This window comes from Manacus vitellinus, unplaced genomic scaffold (genome assembly GCF_001715985.3).
Source record: "Manacus vitellinus isolate BGI_N305 unplaced genomic scaffold, ASM171598v3 scaffold_8_pilon, whole genome shotgun sequence".
Lineage (NCBI taxonomy): Eukaryota > Metazoa > Chordata > Aves > Passeriformes > Pipridae > Manacus > Manacus vitellinus.
The window spans coordinates 6,459,404-6,482,326 of NW_021940864.1; the positions used below are offsets into that span (position 1 = coordinate 6,459,404).

At 38.2% G+C, this 22,923-nt stretch overlaps 1 protein-coding gene across 1 annotated transcript in view; it reads right to left on the reverse strand.

Moving 5' to 3' along the window:
- The window catches only part of IARS2 (isoleucyl-tRNA synthetase 2, mitochondrial), a gene marked incomplete at its 5' end in the record, with an annotated part of 28,810 nt that extends 5,929 nt beyond the window's left edge, over positions 1-22,881 (reverse strand). Inside the window, 18 exon segments of the mRNA XM_018085334.3 lie at positions 435-543; positions 5,834-5,927; positions 6,581-6,683; positions 14,547-14,707; positions 15,693-15,844; positions 16,055-16,145; positions 16,916-17,085; positions 18,521-18,636; positions 19,022-19,112; positions 19,198-19,307; positions 19,406-19,455; positions 19,545-19,693; positions 20,752-20,908; positions 22,077-22,199; positions 22,688-22,710; positions 22,713-22,787; positions 22,790-22,866; positions 22,868-22,881. Of these exon segments, the coding sequence (XP_017940823.2) occupies positions 435-543; positions 5,834-5,927; positions 6,581-6,683; positions 14,547-14,707; positions 15,693-15,844; positions 16,055-16,145; positions 16,916-17,085; positions 18,521-18,636; positions 19,022-19,112; positions 19,198-19,307; positions 19,406-19,455; positions 19,545-19,693; positions 20,752-20,908; positions 22,077-22,199; positions 22,688-22,710; positions 22,713-22,787; positions 22,790-22,866; positions 22,868-22,881 (1,865 nt within the window).
- Positions 22,882-22,923: the final 42 nt, after the last annotated feature.

Genomic DNA, 22,923 nt, shown 5'->3' on the forward strand with positions numbered 1-22,923 from the left:
AAGATCACATACTTTGGAATTAACACATCTGTGTTAAAATCTGTGGAGATTAACACACAGTCATTCCAAATTCCCTACAGCCTAACATTCAATTCACAAGTCAATGATTTTAGGAGACTTTCACACTGCACTTCCCACAAGAATCCCTTTGATTACGGGACTGGGAGAGATGGCAAAAAACCAGACTTGTATTTGATAATGTAATACCTAAAGGACTGAGAAATAAAATATCTATTAAAATTATGATGGAAAAAAATTAAACAGTAAATTCCTTCCAATCTAATCTGAAAAAACTTTATACTAAAAATATAAGAACATAAATCAGATGCTAAGTAATGGTTTGATGTCTCTTGTTTATATACTGCTGTGCACCCTACCAAAAGCCTGATACTCAATGAAAGGAGTAACAATGTGTTTGCAATCCACACACTTACTTGTACGGTGCCTTTTTCCTTACTGCCACACTAGTTAATAGAGAGGATTGAAACCAACCTCCCAGTTGGTCTTTTCCTTCAAGGTAGGTATCTGCTCTTTGCTCTGCACCTTTAAAAACAGAAAATCTTGTTTGAAATATTAGCCTGTATCTTCAAACAATTAATACACAAAATGTGATTAGTATAATTTATTCTGCTGTTTGAACTCAGTGGATAAGTCACTTTCATAAATGGTGTGTGGTTACTGAACTGTGATACAAGGGATTAATTAATGTCACATTTTTAAAAAAAACAACAAGACCCACCTCTCCCCCAAACCAAAATAATAAAGTACAAAAACAAGCTATCACACTCAGAGTGCTTCATGAGGAGTTCAAAAAATACTTTCCAAGTACTCCTAAACGAAGTGAAGGACCCAAGAAAAGATCACATACTTTGGAATTAATAAAAATCTATGCCACAATCCAAAACTTCACAGTTTGGAATTACTCAGGACACAAAGCACAGAGGTAAAGTGCTTGACCAGCCTGTGTAAGGCACAGCTATTTAGAGGAGACCAGAGAGCTTTGGCAGTGACCGCAGCTCACCTGTGACAGAACTTCTATTTCTGGTCACTGGTGTTCCAGGAAAATTAAAAGTTTCAGGAAAGGGTTGGGACAACATGGGAAACAAGAAAGCCTGTTGGGAGACAGAGGCATCTGGAGGAGCCAGGCTTGTTTAGCTTATCTGGGTGAAGGCTGAGTGGAAATATTATTCACTATAAATACACACACATAAAAAACAGGAATGCTAGGGAAGAACATCTGGATCTAATGAGTACTGTTGGCATCAGAGAAAAAGGGGCTACGAGGCACACAGGCTGGGTATTAGCTGACTCCACACTAAAACCAGAAGAACAAACCCAGCTATCCCCCAGAGTTGAGAGAGGACAGCAAAGTTTAAATGGCTTTACTGGTGGAATTGAGTCACTGTACAAAAAGGTACAAGACTTGTTGACTCAAAAAGTCTCTCCTTGTCCTAAGAAATCCCAGACAGGTCACCAGAGTGAGAACAGAATAACTTAAAACACAGCAGAACATGCAAGTCAAAGCCTACAAATGTGCAAAACCATACACATATTTGTCAGGAATTTAGTTTTGATTCCAAGTATTCAACCAAAAGTCTCTCTACTCAGTTTTTATCTACTAGCTCCTTTTATCCTCTTCCTAGGACCCCTGAGACAACTCTTCTTTCTGCTGCTGACACACTTAATTTATTTGTTTAACTTAATGGAAGTTTCGATATTTAGATCCATCCTGCAATAAAAGGAAGTTCAACATTACAAAGGTCAAGGCCATACAGAGCCAGTTAGCACAGGAAAAATGTGTGGGTGGATGTTATGGTTTTTAGCACATTTGCTTATTCCTTCAACAAAATCTACAAAGAGTTTGGGTTTTAAAAGTAGAATAAGTAAGGATTGGCCTTTATATTAAAAGACTGCAAAAATACTTGTGAGGACAAGATAAAAGAGAATGTTTGTGGTAAGGAAAACAGTAACACTGGAAAATCTGTAAAAATGTGTTCATTATTTACATCTAGTTTGCTAGCCACTGGTTTTAGAGAGGAGAACTTTTCATGGAAATGCCAGTAGTTACAACTTAGAGAAGAGTTTAAACAAACTGATTACAAACAACAACCTGTATTGGTCTTTTCTGACAGGAACCTGTACATCTGACAAGCTGGCTACTGTAGCTTGCAAAGTTAATGGAGGCCTGAACATTTTATCTCTGTAACACACAGACATGGGGTTTGCATATACAAAGCCTGCCTTTTAAATAGCTCCCCCACCTCAGTTTCATTAAAGTTGAGATTTTATATATAAATTAATTCACTGCCTTTTTTTTTTTTTTTGTAAATGGAAGAGTATGTCCAACAACCCTGAAGAGACTTTTCAGTTGTTTATTTTACACTGAGGTGTAGTACATAGGTCATTAAAGGGAATTAGAATTTATGATCCTTCTGGTTTGGATTTCAAGATTCCATATCTTTGATCTTACAGACTTTGACTTTTAGATTAAATGTATTTTATTTTAATGCCAGGAATGAACCAGCTAAGATAAATTCAATGCTCTCAGTCAGCACAAAAGTTTAAACACTTAGATAGGCAAGCTGTAAAATAATCACATTCATTCAGTTAAATATTAGCCAATAAGATAGGGAAAAAAAGTTATGATGTTGAAAACTACATAATTGTGATATAAAACTATGGGTAAGAAGCTGTGTGACTTTTACCAATGGCAAATCAGATCACAATGGAGTCCAGTGTGCATTTTATATGAAATATTTTTAAAAATAATCATCTCAGTGTTGTAGTGCAGATGGCACTCTGTCCATGAGGAAAACGTCAAGACCCGTAAGGGAATTTTAAGACAGAAAAGAGTTCTCTAACATGGATGCTCTAAAAACAGCCACTGAAATAAGCACTATCAAAAGGCTGAACTTCAAAGCAAAAGAGCAACAAAAAAAGTCCTGGGCATCATGGCATTGAGTATTCAAAATTAGCACATGCTTTTGAACAAAGTTGCTTTTACCACACTTTGTTTCTGGAGGTAGTGGATTAACACTCTTCTACCTCACAGCAGCATTGTGAAAATGAATTTATTCATGTATGAGCCATTTGGACTTAAATTTTAACACTGCATAAAACAGTTCTTCAAAAAAAATATTTGAGGCATGTGTAGCAAGAAACAAACAGAATTAGCAGGTACAACTAATAAACTGAGTGAAAACAGTGTTAGGCAAAGAGCATTAAGAAAGCAAAACTTCAGGAGCAGTGGGTTTTTCAGAGCATGTTGCACTTGTGGATCTGCTCTCAGTGGTGCCAGCAAGCAGCATTTATTTCACACATAATCTAGTTATAACTACAATTTTGTGTTTGTGACTGTGGGAGCCAAATCTTTGATCTTAGTAAATCACACCTTCCTACCTGCCATACTGCTGATGTAGAACGGTTTGGTTAATTTGTCATTCAGCTAGAAGTGGTACCTTAGACACACCTAGACTGAAAAAAGGAAGCCAATCATAATTTACCAAAACAAGAGCAACTTTAAGTCATTTCCATCAGAACTATGCCAAGTCTCTCGTAGGAAGTGCAGCAGGGCAAGCATTAGAAATATGACTGTGCACGCAACCTACGATTTAGGCCGCTGAGCTTGCTGTCCCTGAGCAGCAATTCCTTTAACCTCACATAGCAAAATCTCTCTCTCTTCTTCCTGTTCTTCACCCCCTTCCCAACCTGCCATATTTTCTGACAGCAACCTGTGTGGCCATCAGTTAAAGGGATGAATTTTGTCACAGCTGCATCTCATTTAGTGAGCTCGGACACAGCTGGTTCAAGTGCAGTGAAAACTCAGGTCCAAGTTCCCCGAGTCACAGACACATTGGAAATAACGACTTATTTCTGCAAGTTGGAACTGACAGGGAAATCTGTAACGCCTTTAATTCCTGCTGGTGACTAATAGATCATTGATTTATAATTTTCAATAACTTGGGTTCAGGGCAGAGCGAAACAAATAATAGTCTCGGTTTTAGCCATCTCTTATATCCTCCAGTTGCTCTCAGTGACTCATGTGCTGCAGAAGAACCACTGCCACACAACCCTGGCATCAGAGGCAGCAACAACCGCTGTTATCGCTGACCTCCTACTGCAAAATTAACAGGCAACAAGTACAGGGAGCATGACAGCTTCCATATGCCTCTGTGCTTCCCTGAGTTTTAGCCATGGAAAGTTCTTCTTCCCGTTATGACATTCGCTACTCTAATTTTGGATTTCTCCATGAATTTCATCCATTTTTCTCCAAGAGTACTTTGGAGAAGAATACCATCAGTTAGCCTGTTCACAAGCCTTGCAGATTACTTTCACTGACATTGGAAGAAGTTCTGCAAAAAGTTTTAAAAGCTGGAGCATATCGGGAAACAGAAGTCAAAACTATTAATTCAACAACTTCTCTTGCAAAGTGCATTTTTTGTAAAGGGTAAATTAAAACAATAATTTGATATGAATCACTGAGACTGTACTTCTACTTCTGGCAGTGGCTGGGAGCCTCAATTACATAGAAAAAGGTAATGCAACTTTTGTGTCATTTATGAAGATAAAAAGGGTTACAAGGTCACACTGCTTGTCAGTCAGATCCCTGGCTTTTGAACCAATGGGGGCCACCCATTCATGTCAGACAGCAAAAGAAGATGCCTTGCATGCACCACGTTCCAGCAAATTTCATGGAAAGATAGGACCAGGTAGAGAAGAGGAACTTGTAATGATTTCCATGAAAGAAGAAGTCTGTACCGTGAAAGACCCAGCATTTATTAGACACTATAGAATCAACAGGGGAGCCTTACACAAATTAACAGTGAATCAAGAAGTCTCGATTCTGCTGTTCCTTATTAAAAGATGTCTTTCCTTTACACAGGATAAGAGGTAACTTTTGCAGGCTGAGGTGTTAAGCCCTTGAAGGACACAAGTGTGTAACTGTGCATAAAATACCACCACTTTGTTTTTCCTTTCAAAATCAAATCTGAAACATTTTAAACTTCAATATATGTAAAGGTCTTCTAGAAAATTAATGTTTGCTGATGGTACTGTCGCCTGACCACGTTGCTAAGAAATAAAGCCTCTGGTACTAACGTGTTTTATAATTCAACAAGATTGTTATCACGCAATTGTGTACAGAGGGTTTAAAGTCCAACAGACTTGATGTATGGGACCAGACTCCTCCTCTGGAAAGGACTCCTGACTCTGGACTATCCTCCAGGAAAACAGTGTATATTTTATGTACTTTTAGACAAATATATATCTGCTACCTGCTGAGTAGCAACTACCGGTGGTAGGAGCTATAAACAGCTTATAGCAAGTATAAATATTATAAGCCACAATATACTACTTCAGTTACTGAAAGTAATCAAAAGTGAAAAAGCACACCTACACTTTTAAATTATAAAACTTAGACTCAGCAGCTGATCTCAATCTTGTCCTGCTTCAAATAGCACACCCGAGCACAAACTGAAATATGTTACCTGAAAACGATTTAAGAGTTACCAACTAGCAGCAAAATATCTTTTGTGTCATGAAACATCTACACTCCAAACAAGTATGTTCTGATCAGAAGATACACTGTATGCCACATAGCAGAATCGTTCAGAGTACAATATTAAAAAAATCTCAACTTTAATTACTCTGAAAATGAGTTTGCCAACATTAAATCCTTATCTTTACAAGCAAAAGCAGCTTTACAAGAAGTCACAACCCGTCTGCTGCTGGCATAATTTGCCTCAGTTTTGCTGACACCAACACTGTCACACAAAACAGTTGTATTTTGTTCTCTGAGTATTTTTAAAGAAAGATCAACATATTAATTCTGTACCTTCCAAAACATGAGCCCAGGAAGTTCCACTGTCAAACCAGATGTCTAGGACATCCTGTCCCTTGACATAATCCGAAACATCACGACCACCAGCCTGTTGAGAGAACAATTATTAAATAAAGCAAATGGAATAGTCCATATTATCAATGCTTTTCAAAGCTAGAAAAAAAAGCAAATTTGGTTTCTGGACCAGTTTGTACAGGCTCTGCTACCAACCTTGAGTGAACATAAAATAATTTAGATAATTATTCCTAATAGTTTTCAGATAACTACTGATAAAAACCCAAAATAAGGCAAGGAAAAATTACAAATAAAAACCTCAAACAGCAGAGTAACACCATAGTTTGCGTGCTAGCTTAAGTACACAATTGTTAAAGTACAATAAAACATCAGGAAGAACTTAATAAAAATTCTAATCTATTTTGATGACAAAGATTTAACACATATTTGGGCTCATAATTTGGTTACTTAGGATGTCACCTAGGAAGGTGTTAAGTTTGTCACCCAGGAATGAGGACCTGAACTAAAGGGAGGGGAATGGAGATGTCTGCCCTGAATTAACAGCACAGATCCGACTGCATGTATTTTGCCACACTCAAATCTTACTTTCTGAATATTATTTTCACAGGACACCTTCTCATGGGGGCACAAGACTGAAAAGGATCATGGGAATATATGAAGGTTTTCCATTATTTCCCATCACTCAGCTGTCTCGAGCACCTTCTGTGTTTGAAGTCGAAACATTACCTTTGCTACAGCCTCTTTTGAGAGTAGTTGTTCAATAGGAAGGGTCCACCACGCATCTGTTCCTTGCTGCTCCACTACTTTGATGACATCTGTGATAGTTTCACTGGGTTAGAAGGAAGAGGGGATTATGAATTGATGAGTTCATTGTATCTTTCTACAAGTATCCCAGACCCAAAGCAGTGAGACCAATACAGAGACCAAACTATTGGAACCTGTGATTTTCCAGCTTCTAATCCAGACAAGACTCCAGAGCTTTCTGCCTGCATTAAAAAGACTTCCTAGTTTTGTCTTCCACGATGGGTAGAGTTGTGTAAACCATACAGAAACCCACATGGACTCTAAATATCTTTTTCTGCAAATATTCAATAATCAGGTACTCAGAAAAGATGCCAGCAGCTTGAAAACTTTTAAAATCCATTTCACTTGCTATTCACCTGGAATTTAAAGAAACTGCATAACTATTTCCCCTTAAAATATTTGCTCTTTTTGACAACACACTTATTTTTTTACTGGATAAAGACACCTCAAAAACTCATGGGGGAATGAAGTTACAAAATGTACATATATATTAGACTTCCAGTTGCCTGGATGCCCCCTTTTTAGCAATATATATTTTAAATTATAAAATATATATATAAAAATGTATTAATCCCAATAATGTAAGAAACTGAAAGCTCTGTACCCAGCAGAGGGGTGATAACAAGCAACCATTCACTGTACACTCTGAAGGTAATCTAGGAGTTTGTATCACATAGCACCAGCCAGGACAAAGGTCCCTAAATAAACAAATACTACGGAAATAAGAAAAATAAAAAACCTAACTAAGCATTTTTTCTGATGTGAACAGATAAGGCAGCCACAAGGCATGCAGTTCTGCACACTATTTATGACACATTCAATCCCTGTCCCCAGCAGGTAAGGCTATGGGGGATTGATTTTTAATATCGCTTAATGCCAAGTCTAGACATAAATTAGGTATCCTAGAAAAAACAAAAGAAACCCCACACACTTTGTTTTGGTGACTCACAGAGCACTTACTGAAGAGATGATTTTTAAGACATCTGCTGTGTTTAAGGAGTACAGCAGATCATCATGACCTGTCAACTTCAAACTAAACCCGCTGTGTTACTCAAGGCACCAGAGTTTTGTTTATAACTTGAGAAATGAAGATTTAATCACTTAACTAACTTCTTGACACAGTATTGTGAAAGGGGAAAAAGTAAAATAACGGTCTGGCATAACCATCTCGAAAACAAAAAGGCAGATGATCCTCTTTAGTCATCACTTGGTTTTGTATTTGGACCTCAGCACAATATTTTTTCTGCTCTGTTAAAAAGCTGAGCTCCATCACTAAAGCATTTAGTGGACTCTTACACAAAGAGTTAAAGAAAGAAAATCCATGTTCTCCAAGAAGCTGTAGAACAAATCATTTCATGACAAGAGGTGCAACAGCAAAAAGAAAATGCAGTTTTGCTCTCAACTGCTCGAATTGCAATGATAAAACAACGATTTTATATTAATCAATCACCAGTTAATCAATTTACTTCTCAAAGTAAATTCCTGTAGAACATTCCAGCAGGTTTTCTGGAGAGTAAACCCCACTACCCAGTAACACTCACACATCAACAGCCAGCTAGCACACCACCACCGTTCTTACCCTTTCAGACCAGAATGGATATCATTCACCTTCCACTTTAATGATGACAGGACAATTTTTGGCTTGGTAATGTATCTGCTAACATTTATCTTGGTAAAATAACACTGAGGAGCTCCAGTTCTGAATGGTATTGTTTCTTTTTAGAAATATTTGCACAGAGGCCTATTTGCCTGTACTGTCAGTAGTGAGTGTTACTTCTCCACAACAAAAGCAAACACCACCACCAGTCCTGGTAGATTCCTGGCAGATAGCTGATATGTAATCCTTAGGTCTTGCTTCCTTCACACTAAACCTTCAAATTTAGAAAGCTCTCAGGAAAAAAACCCAAAACAAATAAGTCAAGGAGAAGTTTGTTTGTCTCAGCCTGAGACAAACTATCCCACTGAATTTCTCTCTCTCTCTCTTACAGGGTCAGTACCTCACTTTACACCCAGACCTTCAGTGATGACGCAAACCATAGCCCCTGGGAACATTTTAGAAAGAGCAATCAATACATAGCAGTATTTTTCATTCCTTGCCAACGTTTTTGATTCTTTTCAAATTCACTACCAGTGAAAGAAAGATGGAGAGGGACATTTTACAAGAGCATGTAGTGACAGGACAAAGGCAGATGGATTCAAACTGAAAGAGAGTAGGTTTAGATCAGATATTAGGAAAAAATTCTTTATTTTTTTACACACTTTACTGAGGGTAGTAAGATACTTGAACAGGTTGCCCAGAGAAGCTGTGGACGCCCCATCCCTGGCAGTGTTCAAGGACAAGCTGGATGGAGCTCTGAACAAAATGGTCTAGTGGAAGATGCCCCTGCTCATGGCACAGGGTTGGAATGACCTTTAAGATGATCTTTAAGTTCCTTCCAACCTAAACCGTTCTATGAGTGTATTTTTAAATACAATTATAGAAAACCAGTTGTCTTCAAATGAGTATTTTAAGAGCTCTCTCCACAGTCTCAGTGCCTTCCTGTTAATGGTCAAGCCTTACCCATGGAACTCTGCTGCAGAAGACAAGAGTAGCTAAATTAAAAAGATGATTTACCCTAAAACGTGTTTATTACCACATAAAATGTACATGTATGTTGAATGATTCATGGAAGACATAATCCAGTGCTCAGCTAATTACTCTGACTCACTTAGAGTCAGAAAAATTTTCTAATTAGGAGTCATACCCACAAATATTATGGAAAAACTACCAGCATGCCCCGTAAACCAAGCAGAAAATTCAAACAGGAACTAAGCTTGTCTTCCACATATCTTTTTCATATTGCAAATATGCTTCAGTGGAGGGACATAAACTCTAGTGATGAATTCATTTTCAACCTATGCATTTTTAAAGCATTCAACAAGTATTTCATTATATAATGTTTGAAGGGATTTTTACAAGGTGACAAATCCAGCTACAGACCAAAACTAGCAGCTTCCTTGGACAACATGTAGAAACATACTCTTAACAAACAAATTTTTTTCCAACAACTGTCTGGATTCAGTTTGATCACAGCAGGAATTTCAGTTTGTCAGATATTCTAACTTTCAGTAAAGGAGATACAGCCTGAAGTGCCACCAATTTTCTGACATTGCAACTGTTAACTGTAATGACACCTCTCCTCAGTGGAAGAGAAATGATTAAGGTCATGTCTATCACATAAATATTTTGAGAAATTAAGAAAGGGTGGGGCAACATGAAAGACTGTGTCAGTGCAAACTTCATTGCCTGTAGTGAAGGTGAACTGTTCTCCTTTCCACTGGAAGTGAGGGGGGCAGGAGAAGAAGGAAATAAAACCTTGCTATTGCTCACCCTTGGGAACCCATCATAAAACGACTGCCTTCATTTACAGTAAGGATTGCCAATGTCACACAAGAGTTGTCTACCCATTACCACAAGACATATTAGAGACTAACCTTTTATCAAGTGCATCGTTACGCAATGCAAAGACTTACACCATTAATTTATGAAGAGCAGAATGCTTTTCAAGACGCATTTTCACGACACATGAACCAACAGACTCATTATGCTACAGATAAAAGTTTTCAGATAACTAAAAGAAGGTCAGATTTGTGTTATCAATCACTTATAAGAAATAAAGGGTCAGTGACTGTTATTACAGTACACAATTTGTTATTGACCAATATTCTCAAAATTCTATCAGTTTCAAATCAACTTTAAAAAAACCCCAAACATTCTAGCAGTACAAGTTTTTTTATTATATAGTCTTTCCCTAGAGAATATAAGTGAACATTAACAGGTAATTATTTTATAGGAGGAGATAGTACCTTTTCAACAAACCTTTTTTCTTCCTACAGTTTGAAAAACCCAAGACATGCAAACATAGCCTCTGCCCTTCCGCTTCTACTCTTGTCTCAAGATCCTTGTGATTAACTTTTACCACAAAAGAGAGAAATCACAATTTTTAAGGTATCTGCGCTGTGAGGAGAAGGATTTTTGCGAAGTACTTTTCTCTTAAGTCGCAAGTGAAAACCACCTTTCTCAAATAACTACTCATCACTTTACAATCTGCAGGCTTCAATGTGAGCATGATAATTCCCCGAGTTAGCAATAAACAGCATTGTAAAACTTTGCCCTGTATTCACGCGCTATCTACAAGAACTTGCATTACGTGTCACTGCTACGTTTTCACACTGAAACCCCTACGGCAATTCACGCTACCACGACAGCAGCCAATCACTCTGGAGTCTGATATTGATTATGCTGAACACTTATTTAATCTCTTAACAGAAATTAGGCAGCATTAAGATATAGTCAGGAGGAGAAGAATACAGCAGCTGATGTTCTCTCCATCTCTTTTCAAACAGCAGCAAAGGGGAAAAGTTATTTTCTGCTTTACGTGAACATCGACACTGCACCAGTAAGTATTTAGGTAAGTTGCTATTGCTTACAATTCACTGAAATGTCTTAACATTTTAAAAAGAAAATTAGAGCACAGGGTGGATCTACTTCAAAAACATGCTGGGGTTTCCTTTGTCAGAAATTCAAGTTACTTTTTAATCAAAGTCACAGGGAGGCTGACAGAAGTTCTCAGGCATCAGAATAATCTTTGCAATAGTACTATTTATTACCAGCATCTGAATAGTGAATTTGTAAAGAAGTTACTGCATGAGGTCAGATTAAAGTATGTATCTCACATACTGCTCTGAGCTACTACTAGAAATACAATTCTCTCATTTTAGTTTTGGAGTTCTTTCTTCTCTTCCATGAGTTACAGAATCTCCTAGAATCAGAATGCTTTCTCTTGAAATCTATTAGATGTTGAAAGCTGACAAACAGTATAAGCATCTATTTGTGCATGTACTCTATTTAAAGTCTTTTTTCTCCACCTTTGCAGAAAAACTACACAAAATCTCACCTCTGTATTCTTACTGAAAATGGCAATAATGAAAAAAATATCTCTCTTTCACTTAAGATTTTTCTAATAGTAATTTTAAAATCCCTGATCACAATATGATGCATTATAGGCTACAGAAAGACTTTAATCATCACCGGTATATTAAATTTATAACCATAGACAACAGTGTCACCGAATCAAAAGTCTTTTAGAGCTATGAGGGGCCACAGCAGGAAAAAAGAAGACTCATGGAGATCCTGCATCCAACTTGTTGAATGCAAGATTACAACCTACCTCTTGGCTTTTAAGTTAGAAAGACTGAATTGCTGGTGTGGGAAAACTACTCTGTTAGAGAAAGCAGTTCCATCTTGAAAGATGAGCTTTCTGCAACTTTTCATGTGACAAATTCAGGGGCAACTCTCACAGAGGGAAACAGTGGTTTATTCTAGAGGTTTTTTTTTTTTTCTTTTTAAAAGTCTTTTTACAGGTGATAAATAAATAAGATCACTCCAGATCGACCATTGGTGCTCTCATATGTAACAGCAACTCCATGTGGACTACACTGACTTCCAGTGGAGATGCTGTTACTTTTGATAGCCACTCAAAAACTACAGAGCAGCTGCTACTGGGAACATGTTTATCCAGCATTCAGGTTAAAAACAGCTTTTGTTTTGAAATGTAAGTTATTTACTCTTGTTTTAATTATTCACACCATCTAAATACGAAACTTCTTGAGTGTTGAGAATATTTCAGCAACCTCTTGTGATAGGATTTTCAAAAGATAATGCAAACGCAACAGAAGATTGAGGCTTAGCTGTTTATTACAATTAGAACTGGTGTCCAGGAAAATGACCTATGAATTGACAGACTGTCTTCTAAATTTGCCTGTCACTTCTATAGGCCAATATTCTGCGCACTTTTCCTACTCTGGTTACAAAAGTCTCCTATGGTTAACTTTAAATATTAAATTACTGTTTTACTCTAGTCTTTAAAATTTTTACCTAGCATAAGTAAAGTTAGAAGTAAAGAGTACTGGCTATAAATGAGCATCTGAAGCTGTCAGTCAAACAAAATAAATCTCTTTTCAAGCATAATGGATGTGTCTGGTTTTTTCCTTAATGTGTGTCTTTTATTCCCCAGATCAATTCTACCTGAACATGCCATACTGTCCCTTTGTTCCTTCAGGTACATGTGTGACTGCTGGGCCAATACCTACACAGAAAGGTCAAGGTGTTAAACTACTGCAGAGTTTATCACAACAAAATGCCCAGACTGCCACATTTCACACAACTCCAGCAACCCAGCTCAAGCACTTACAAAAGGCATGTTCTTTAATAGAGGTCACTGGCTTTCAAGGTAATTTTACCACAACCTAAAGGAATTCCCATGCATTCCTCCTTCCAAATGCCTTCTGTACCCAGCTGGGTCACCTCCTCAATGTTCTGAAGAAGTTATTGCTTCGTGGTGCCCTTCACATTTGACTGATAACTGCTAAACTGGTTTTCATTGCGCTATTATTTTCTTGTTAAGCCACATTTTTAACCATCTTAAGCAACACACACACACACTCAAGCCTACTCTTCAGGTAGAATACAATAAGTATTCCTCAGAAATGGTAATTTTTTTATACAGACACACACTTTTTAACATGGTAACAATTTTTGCAGGTAAAGTGATTTTACATCCCTCAAAGTCTCCATCCCTTTATTTCCTGATGTGTGTCAGCATTATTCAGGTACTATAAACGACTATGGCCATTGTGGGCTTTTCTCACAGTTACTGCCTCTGGTGAAAGAGCCAAAGTACATCTCTGTGCACCTACACACCCAGTCACACTAGGTGAAGCTAAGGACTAACTGTTTAAAGTCCATTCCCAGCTCTCCACACCCTAAGCCTCACCTACTACTATACTTGTGTGCTCAGTACAGTCTCTGGAAAACATGCTGGACTCTTGCAGTCCATTTAGTCAATATCAGAATAAAAAAAGTTCTGCAACACTATTTAAGTTTATCTCCAGCTATGCAATCTTATTACCCAGAATGAATCTGCACAAAAGGCTGTAAGGTTGAGGTGTATAAAACCGAGTTACACTAGTATATCTCAAGGCAAGAAACAATTATGGAAATAATCAAAGAATGTGAAACTCCACAGTACTACTTTTATGAAATCACCTCTTAGAGGGCATTCACAACTGAAAGCCTCTGTTCTGCAAAGGAGTAGAAGCAGAACTCTATTACTCCTTAAAGGATAGAAAAGGATCATATTTCTTTGAGTTTTCTTGTTTTAAAGCCTAGCCTCTGCATTACACTGTCTGGAATTCCTGAAATGCAATGTTTGCAATATCTGGATACTATTAACCAAAAGACGGCAGAACCAGGCTAGCATGTGAAGCTTTAGACATACCAAATCATACAGCTAAAGGTCATTTACTTACAGTTGAGACTGGCTCTTCAAAACCACTCTCATTTTACTTTGAAACAAAGTGCAGTTATTTATTCTGCAATCAATGTGATTATGGTTATTCCACTTCAGTTATCTCATTGCACTTACTCACCTGTAAAAACCTACTTTGACACAGTACCTGTACTGTTCAAGTTACAGTGCTACAATTACAGTTGCAATCTATTCTAACTACTATTTGATTTCACTGCTTGCTTAAATGTAAAGGTCAGTCATGACTGCCAGCTAACTTAACTTGAAGATGAGGGATGAAAGCAGCAACTAATCTCAAGGGGACTTTTCAGGTAACTTAAGTATCTAAGTAAATTGATTCCTTTTACATACAAGTCACCTCCAGCAACAAGTTTCTGACTGTTCTAATTTATAGCTAAATTAGTTCTGTGTATAAACAACTACAAGTAAAAGAACGTATTTATACTTAAAATAGTAAGAAGTTTGTAACATCATGGAACTGCAGCACAACAGACAGTGCTCCTTCTATAATTTCTTAGTGTATACAGCTAGACAGATACCTGTTTATCAAACATTCTCCTGTGTTCTTCTGATAAAAAACAGGAATCGGGACACCCCAACATCTTTGCCGTGATATGCACCAAAATGTCCTTCTGTCCAGCATCTCAAGCATCCTGTTCACTGCAGATGTAGGAATAACTTTCACTTTTTTCAGCACGTCCTATAAAGCAGATGGTGAACTGTTGAACACACTTCAGCATTCACACAAACACTGTTTATGCTGCCAGTAAAAAACAGTACAGGCCTATGCTCCCACTCCCAGTATTAAATAACATGTTCTTGGGCAACTGTCATGTTTACTTTGTTTACTTCACTGCTTGCTGCTCTTCAATTTGAACACTGTATATACTGTACATTTCCCCAACCAAAATCCAAAGCTTTTTTGCCAACTCTGATTCTCTAGCAGACACATCCTGAAGTGAGTTAAGAATGGCATCAGTAACTCTATCTAAAATTTTTTTGTGCTGTTATTTGCTTTGAAATCCCACCTTGATACATACAGCCTGTAGTACTGAGTGTGGGCTACCACTCACTCCCAGCCCTGCTGAGTAACCATCATGCTTTCATTCTAGATAAAGATGAATATGGAATGTGCACCTCGTGCCCTAATTAGAATGAAATCACTGTTACCCAAGACAGGCTAAGGTGCTGGTCTAAATTTTCTGTGTGGATGTACATATTATCAAAGAGCACTGCATATTAAAAAAATATTGTTTTAAGTTATTTAAAATAGGACTGTGACAAAATTAACAGGGGAGCAAAGAAAGATGTCTGGCCACACAAGGCTATCGTAACAAAAAAGATAATTTTGATAGTGATAAACTTGTCTCCTGATTTAATCCCTTGAAACATTGTATTTTTAAAGATATTTTGTGGGAAAAAAATCAGTACCTCTAAGAAACCTATGCATCTGTAAAAACAATGAGCAAATATGCCAGTCAATGTATCTACCCTGGATTATATCAATATTGACAAAAAAACTTGATAATATTCATAACTTTTACAAATAACCAACACTTTTCAACTAGTGTTCATAAAACCTAGAGAAGAACATATTCTGGAGGGAGCTACAGCAAGATTGTTTTGCTGATGTCAAACAGAATCAGTTGTCTTGAAATGTCCCATAAGAAATTAAAATTATGTACCTGTGCTGCAGCCTTCACATTTGCTGTGTTTACAAACCACTGCTTGCTGGCCCGAATGATCATTGGTTTTTTAGTCCTCCAGTCATAGGGGTAACTGTGCACATACTTCTCCTCTTTCAACAAACTCCCAGCTGCTTGAAGCATCCGAATGACTGAGAGAAAAAAGTGAGGCAAGATTAAAATCCAATTTGAACACAGGGCTACTGTTAACCTCAGCTCAGTCAGTCCCATAATCAACACACAGCAAGAAGGACCTGTACCTCATCCATGTTCAAAATGCATTCAGTTTATATGAACCCTCAATATATACCTGCAGGACTGTACCTGACAAAGTAACAAGTGGTCAAACATCAAATACTCACCAGCTTCATTCCCCTCTTCAAGGACATTCTTGTTTTTAAGTTCAGGACCTGCAGCTTCAGTAAAAAATCCACTTTCATCCACAAGGCAATCCTAAAAATAAATATATTAATCATGTCAATAAAATATCATATGGTAATTAATTATCATTTCGTATTCAAATGCCAGTTAAATACTCTACTGAGTAACTCCTTTTATGACAAATAACAAAATATTTAGGTACACTTCAGATTTAGTGAACTGCAGTTTAGTAATTTATCAGGCAAGTGAATTTTATGTGTCAGAAGAAATGAGCACCACTGCATTTGCAGATATACCACAACTGTCTTACATCAAGTCACTGGTATTTCAATGACTTTTCAAATTAAAAGCGAAAAATAAAAAACAAACCTAAACCCTCTCATATCCTGCATCTTCATCTCAACCAATCACAAACTGACCATGCATAACTGAGCTACATTTATGCATGTGTTTAAAACAAGCTTTGCTAAAAAAGAATAGCAATAATGACCTACAAAACTGGTGATTTACTTGTCTGCATGTAGCAGACAATTCTGAGTAGTGAGAATCAGTATCTGAGAATTATTGTCTGCGTTATCCTTTAACAAGCAAAACCACATAAAGAGTAGAAAAATCTGATTCTGTTCTACCACTCCCCTGCAAGCTTTAACTAGGAGAAGAAAAACTTCATCCTTTTATCCTGATACACACTTCTTTAGTCTCGCATTCCTGCAGGTCATTAGTGATACACTTCCATGAATGCTTCAAAACATTTTCAAGTTTTATGTACAAATTACAACGATCATTTTAGAGGCACACAATCAAACAGTTGCAGGAAATCAAGAGCTGAAAAAATAGAGTACCGTGGGTAGCTGATGGTGGGAAGCTACACCATAGTCTTCCATTCCATGAGCTGGGGCTGTATGAACTAATCCTGTTCCTTTCACCATTGTCACATGATTTGCAGGTAACAAAGGAGAGATTTTGCCAGGAATTGTGGGATGAGCATAAGAACCCTCTACCAAATCTGTACCTGAAAAATAAAAAAACAGAAGATAAAACTGGGCAACAAATTCACACATTCAGCTTCTTTTATCAGAGAACAGAAAAAGAACAACTGATCAGCAAGTGTATGCACAGGATACTCTTCAGATGTGCTATTTCTTTGTTTGGTCTGTGAGTCCCTGTCCAAATGCTTTCAAATTCTCTGCGGTCCTCATTCTGTGCAGAGTTGTTTTTTGAAGAACAAGCTTTTCTTCTACCTTAGACAGTGGTATTCCTTGAGTAGTGCCATTCCACCTAGAAACACTCCACACACTCCCATTCCTTGGGAACCACTATCTGAGTGTTCTGGAAGCAGATCTCCATATTTATTTAGTAGGCTAAAACCCCTGAATTTGGGATTTACTCCTAGTTTTGCCCCTATGTATTAATATTATCTTGAACAATTCATTTAAATTCTCCAAACTACATACTGATAAAGAGACTACAGCACAAACGAAGTGAGGAACAATTTAAGGTTAAAGAAACACTGAAGAAATCTTAGTATTAAAGACTTGCTGAAAGTCAAGAATCACAGAGCTCGAGGAATGCTTCCTATGACAAATGGCCTTCACCAAATGCTTTCCTCCTAGAAGGAACATGTTTAGGAACTGCTGTCAGACACTTAAGGTATACAAAACCAGAAAGGTAAAAAATATAATTAATTACTGAATATATGGGAAGATAAAAAGAAGAGGTTCCAATATGAAATTTCTTTTTAAGAAGGTTCAACTCCACTGTTGTATGTTATACGTAAATCATACAATTCAAGAAAAAACACCTTCAGGTAATTTTATCATTAGGTAAAAACAAGATTTCCTCTAAAAAGAAGACATGGAAAGACACTAAAGCAACCTGAAAAGTCATAGAAACAGACTTCTCACCTCCTTCAGATATGCATATTTCCAGCACTGGATCACTGATAAAAGCAAATGAATAAAGCTCACAAATGACGCTAAATCCCAACTCATGACACTGAATCCCAAGTCTGCTATTAAGAAATATCACTGTGCAGTTTGTTAGGATGCCATCTCAACTGTTTTAGTTTGTCCAGACAGACAACAGCCACCTATGATACTGCAATAGTCATACTTGTAATTAGTCCCTCGCTCTCATCCGCAGTGGATGGGAAGACAAACTGCATTCAGTGTAAATAAGATTTTCATACTGAACGGACTTTCATTTCATGTTTCATTTTTCCAAGCAAGAATACAGATTTTAAAATTAATTTGAAATCTACAGACGAAAATTTTAGCTACAATACACTAAAAGTAAATCTGACAGATTCCTCCTCCTCTTTGTATTATTTTAGTAGAGTATGTCCTTAAATTATAAACAAACTTACTAATACATCAAAACTAAAGCAGTTTTCAGAAACCTACCAGGAGGTTTCCAAGCAACTTAAGATTAACAATATTAAAACCTACCTTTACACGTTGATATAACCTCAAACTGCGTGTCCAGAACAGCAGCTGTAGATTCAACTCTATCTGCAGCAAGAATGAAGTGTTCTCCAGTAGTTTTACATTTCACAATTGAGTATCTGCAATGCAAACATGCATTTGTGATACTAAATAAAGAAACACCACAAAGCTACAGATTTTTGAAATGCTTCATCTCTTTAAAAGACACACAAGTATGTTTTACATGTCCAATTCACTTGTAAATCTCCAAAGAGTTTCAAGGTAACTTGGCATCGTGAAGTAAAAAAAATTAAGCAGAAATTAATATACTAATAGATATAGAACAAAGCTCACAATTGTGTCACTTAAAAGACAAACAAAAAAACCACAAACCAAACCAAAACAAACAAAAACACAAAAAAGATGGTTTAAGTAAACTGTAATGGTAGTCTAGAACATTTTAGCTTTGCTGCTAAATATCAGTAAGACTGACACAGATCACTGAACTAAGTTAAAGACACCTACGCTGAATCTGGCATGTAACAAACTGCTTGATTGGCTGGCACAGTCCAGGGTTGCGTGGTCCAGACTAGCACACTAGCAGGGGATGATCCATCTACAGATGTAAATTAGAAGTACTTTACTCACAGTTAGAACAAAAATAAAAGCTGTCAGTCTTTAAATCCATCAAGAAGTCATACCTATCACAGAACTCAGCTTAGGCGGCGACTTTAACAGCGGGAATTTCATGTACACAGACCGACTGACGTGCTGCTCATTGTACTCGAGCTCTGCCTCAGCCAAGGCTGTTCTGGGTAGATATCAAACAAAAGTTAACACACTGGAACACGAAAAACTATCAATATCCTTGCTAAAATATTGAAGACAGAACAGTAAGTTGATCCTTACTTTGCTGAAGGGGACCAGAATACAGGTTTATAGTCCTGATAAATGAAACCCTGAAGAGGAAAGGGAGGGGAAGAAAGAAAGTTAGGAGAATCAAAACTCATGACAAATCAAAGCACACTTCCACAAAAGTTCAACATACCTTATCATACATTTTATAGAAGACTCTCAGCTGGTTTGCTTCGTACTTTGGGTCAAATGTAAGGTAGCAGTTGGCCCAATCTGCCATTACACCCCAACGAATGAAGGCGGATTTCTGTTTCTCAATTGCTCTTTCTGCGAATTCTCTGGCTGAAGGGAATAGTTCCATTAAGCATGTAGTTTAGCCCACTAAGATGAATAAAATACCATTTAAAATACCCTGTTGATGTTCTTCAGCAAAGTCAGAGCTGAACATAGTGAAACTATGCAGTAACTGTTATGGTTCAAAACAAACATTTCAGACTAGTTGTAACAAAATGGCTGCAAAGAGTAAAGAGATTCAGGAGTGGCACTTTGAATACAACACGGATATTAAGCACCTGTCTTTAGAATATAAACTTAACTTTTAAGGAAAAGGGAAAAAATAAGTATATTGTGTTATGAAAATAATTCTCAAAACACTTTCTCAACATAAAATAGAGTAAAAGTTAACTCCCTCTGTTGATGCTGATCCAAAATTTTCAAAGTAACATGCATCTGAAGATAAGTTTGCCCATTTCAGTACCACAATTGCAAACTAAAGCAGTTTAAATTGCTCACTACAAATAGCTTTGCAGCTGAACAATGATGTGTTTCAACACATACGGTATTTGAAATTATTTCTTCAAAACAGTTTCCATATAATGCTCCATATAGACTTTCTCCAAAGGGATCCCCCCTATAGTTTTGCAGCATTGTTAAAAACACAGTCAATAAATATATTCCTACCTATGATACTGAGCCAAGCTGTCCTGATGGAACTTTTTACATGCATCTTTTTAGCTCCTAATCAAATTCAGCCTTCAAAAACCAAAAGAATGTTAATCTGATAAATACCAGCTTCCTGCCACTGCACAGTTAATCAAAACAGACATCCAAATTCTCTCCCCTCCTTTTGTTTTTTTTAAACCCAGGGTCAATGCTCTGCATGTCCACTACAGCAGCAAACTAAGCCTGTTCAATTATCCCACTTCACAGGATTCCAGTGTACTCTATCTGCTTGGCAAACACATACAGTGATCACAGAAAATGTCACAAATAGCTAATAGAAAAGCCCACAATAAATTAAAATGTTATTTATAAAGCATAAAATACAAAACATGAGTAGGACATACTAACACTTAAGCCAGCTTTCTCCACAAAGATACTGCAGAGAGCAGTTCATTTACCTCTCTGCCGAATTTCCATCGGTGAAAGATTTTCAGCTCCTTTGACTTCTGACAATGCCTTCAACTCAATTGGCAATCCATGACAATCCCACCCTGGCACATAATGCACTTTATAACCTCTCATCACGTGGAAGCGATTAGTGATGTCTTTCAAAATCTGAAAAGCCACAAGGGTCTGTTATCACTTTAGCTCCCCCATGTGGAAGAGCTACATTTGTGATCCAGATCCTCCTGTTTAAAAAATACAAATATCAAATGCTCCATGATAAACTTACATGTAAGACCAGAAGAGTTATGCATTCCCCATTCCTGGCAGTGTTCAAGGCCAGGCTAGATGAGCCTTTGAGCAAGCTGGTCTAGCAGAATGCGTCTCTTCCCATGGCATAAGGTTTGGAACTAGGTGATCTTTAAGGTCCCTTCCAACCCAAACCATTGTATGATTCCAAGACCATGCATTTGTGATTTTTCTTGCCCATCATTTTGTATATTGGCAGAACCTCAGAAGACCTCTGATCAAAGGAACTCACAACCAGAGTAACTGAGAGATGCAGTTTATACACTTGCAAGACTTGAAGTGAACAAATCCTACTTGCTCTCATTTTTAAAACATTGAGCTGGATCTACAGCACTGGCCTAGTGCATTTTGCTGCAGCCCAGGCTTTGGTACTGTAAGAAGCCATGGGTGACATTTTAGTCTTTCCCACTTTGCAGCCAATGTAATATTGTTCTTCTCAGGACTGAATCTAAAAGTATCCAAAAGTATTTAGGAATAGTATTTCAAAGCTGAACTTTATTTTTCAAAGTCATCAGCATTTAATCATTGTGGTTCCATGGATCTAAATACTCAGATAAAATAAAATAAAGGTGACAGAACAAACTTGCAAAACACTCAAAAGAAAAAAAGAACAGCAAGGTACAGCTCAATCGTGCCTTACAGCAACATCATTACACGTACACAAATAGAAATGTATGTTCACTCATGCGTGTATGTGTGGTAAGTTCAATACACAAATAAGTTGTGCATTTAATATTGCTTAGGAATGAACAACCGGCTGGACTTTCTCTAAGAAGTTGTTCTGTTCTGACTGAAATGTTCAGCCTCATAAATGAGCACTGAGGACGTGGTATTTATAGCATGGTACCTATCCGTGTCACCAGGGCACCACACGGAATCTACATAACCACATTGTTTCAAAAGCCCCATCTACCAAAACCCCAAACATTTTACAGTGTTACTGATTTAAATGTGAATGGAGAACACGGAGCACACCACGATAAGTGTTTACCACTTCAGAACAGTAGAGTAGGAACCAGTAAATATTTACTTTGTTTAACGCATGGCCAACATGAGGGTCTCCGTTGGCATACGGTGGTCCATCGTGCAGACAAAACTCCTGCTTCGCTTTCCTTTGCCTTTGCCAAGAGTACAGCTCTGAAAAACCACATTTCTGTGAAGACAACAAGAAAAAACACCAAAATCACCACAGGTCTTTGCACTTCCAAAACTTCCAAAAATCCAAGTCTGGATTTTGGCTAGACAGCAAAATGCGCAACAAAAGCAGGCGGGCAAAACAAACTTCTCCACAAGAGAAGACATCAGTGGTTTAAAAGTACTTAAAAGCCTGAGGGAGGTGAAATATTAGGTCTGAGTCCAATACGCTGGCACTGCGCTATCAGGAGGGTCGCTACTCTTTCTCCAAAGAAAACTGCAGCAAAGTTGTGGCTCTCTGAACCACAAATACCTCAACACCCCGAACCTTCCCACCTTCAGGCGGCGGGGCCAGGCAAGAGTCCGCACACGAACCTTCGCCGCCACCCCGCCTTCCTGCCGGGCGGGGCTCGCTCGCACCCCCTGGGCAGCCCCACGGCCCTCCCGGCACAGCCCCACGGCCCCCCGAGACCGCAACCTCAGGGACCCCGCCCGCCCCGGTCGCACCTGCTGCGTCTCCAGCTCGGTCTCGGCTGCAGCCGCCCCGGGAGCTGCGCGGGGAAGCGGCTGCGCGGCAGCAGCACCGTGTCCCGGTACCGGGAGTCCCCCGGTCTCGGGCCGCGGCCTCCGAGGCGGCGGCGCGGCCCCATCTCGGCGGCCCCGCCCGGGCCCGGCACAGCGGCGGACCGCCAGGCCCGAAAACATCCTCAGGGCCGCTTCCGCCTGCGCTACGGGCCGCGGGC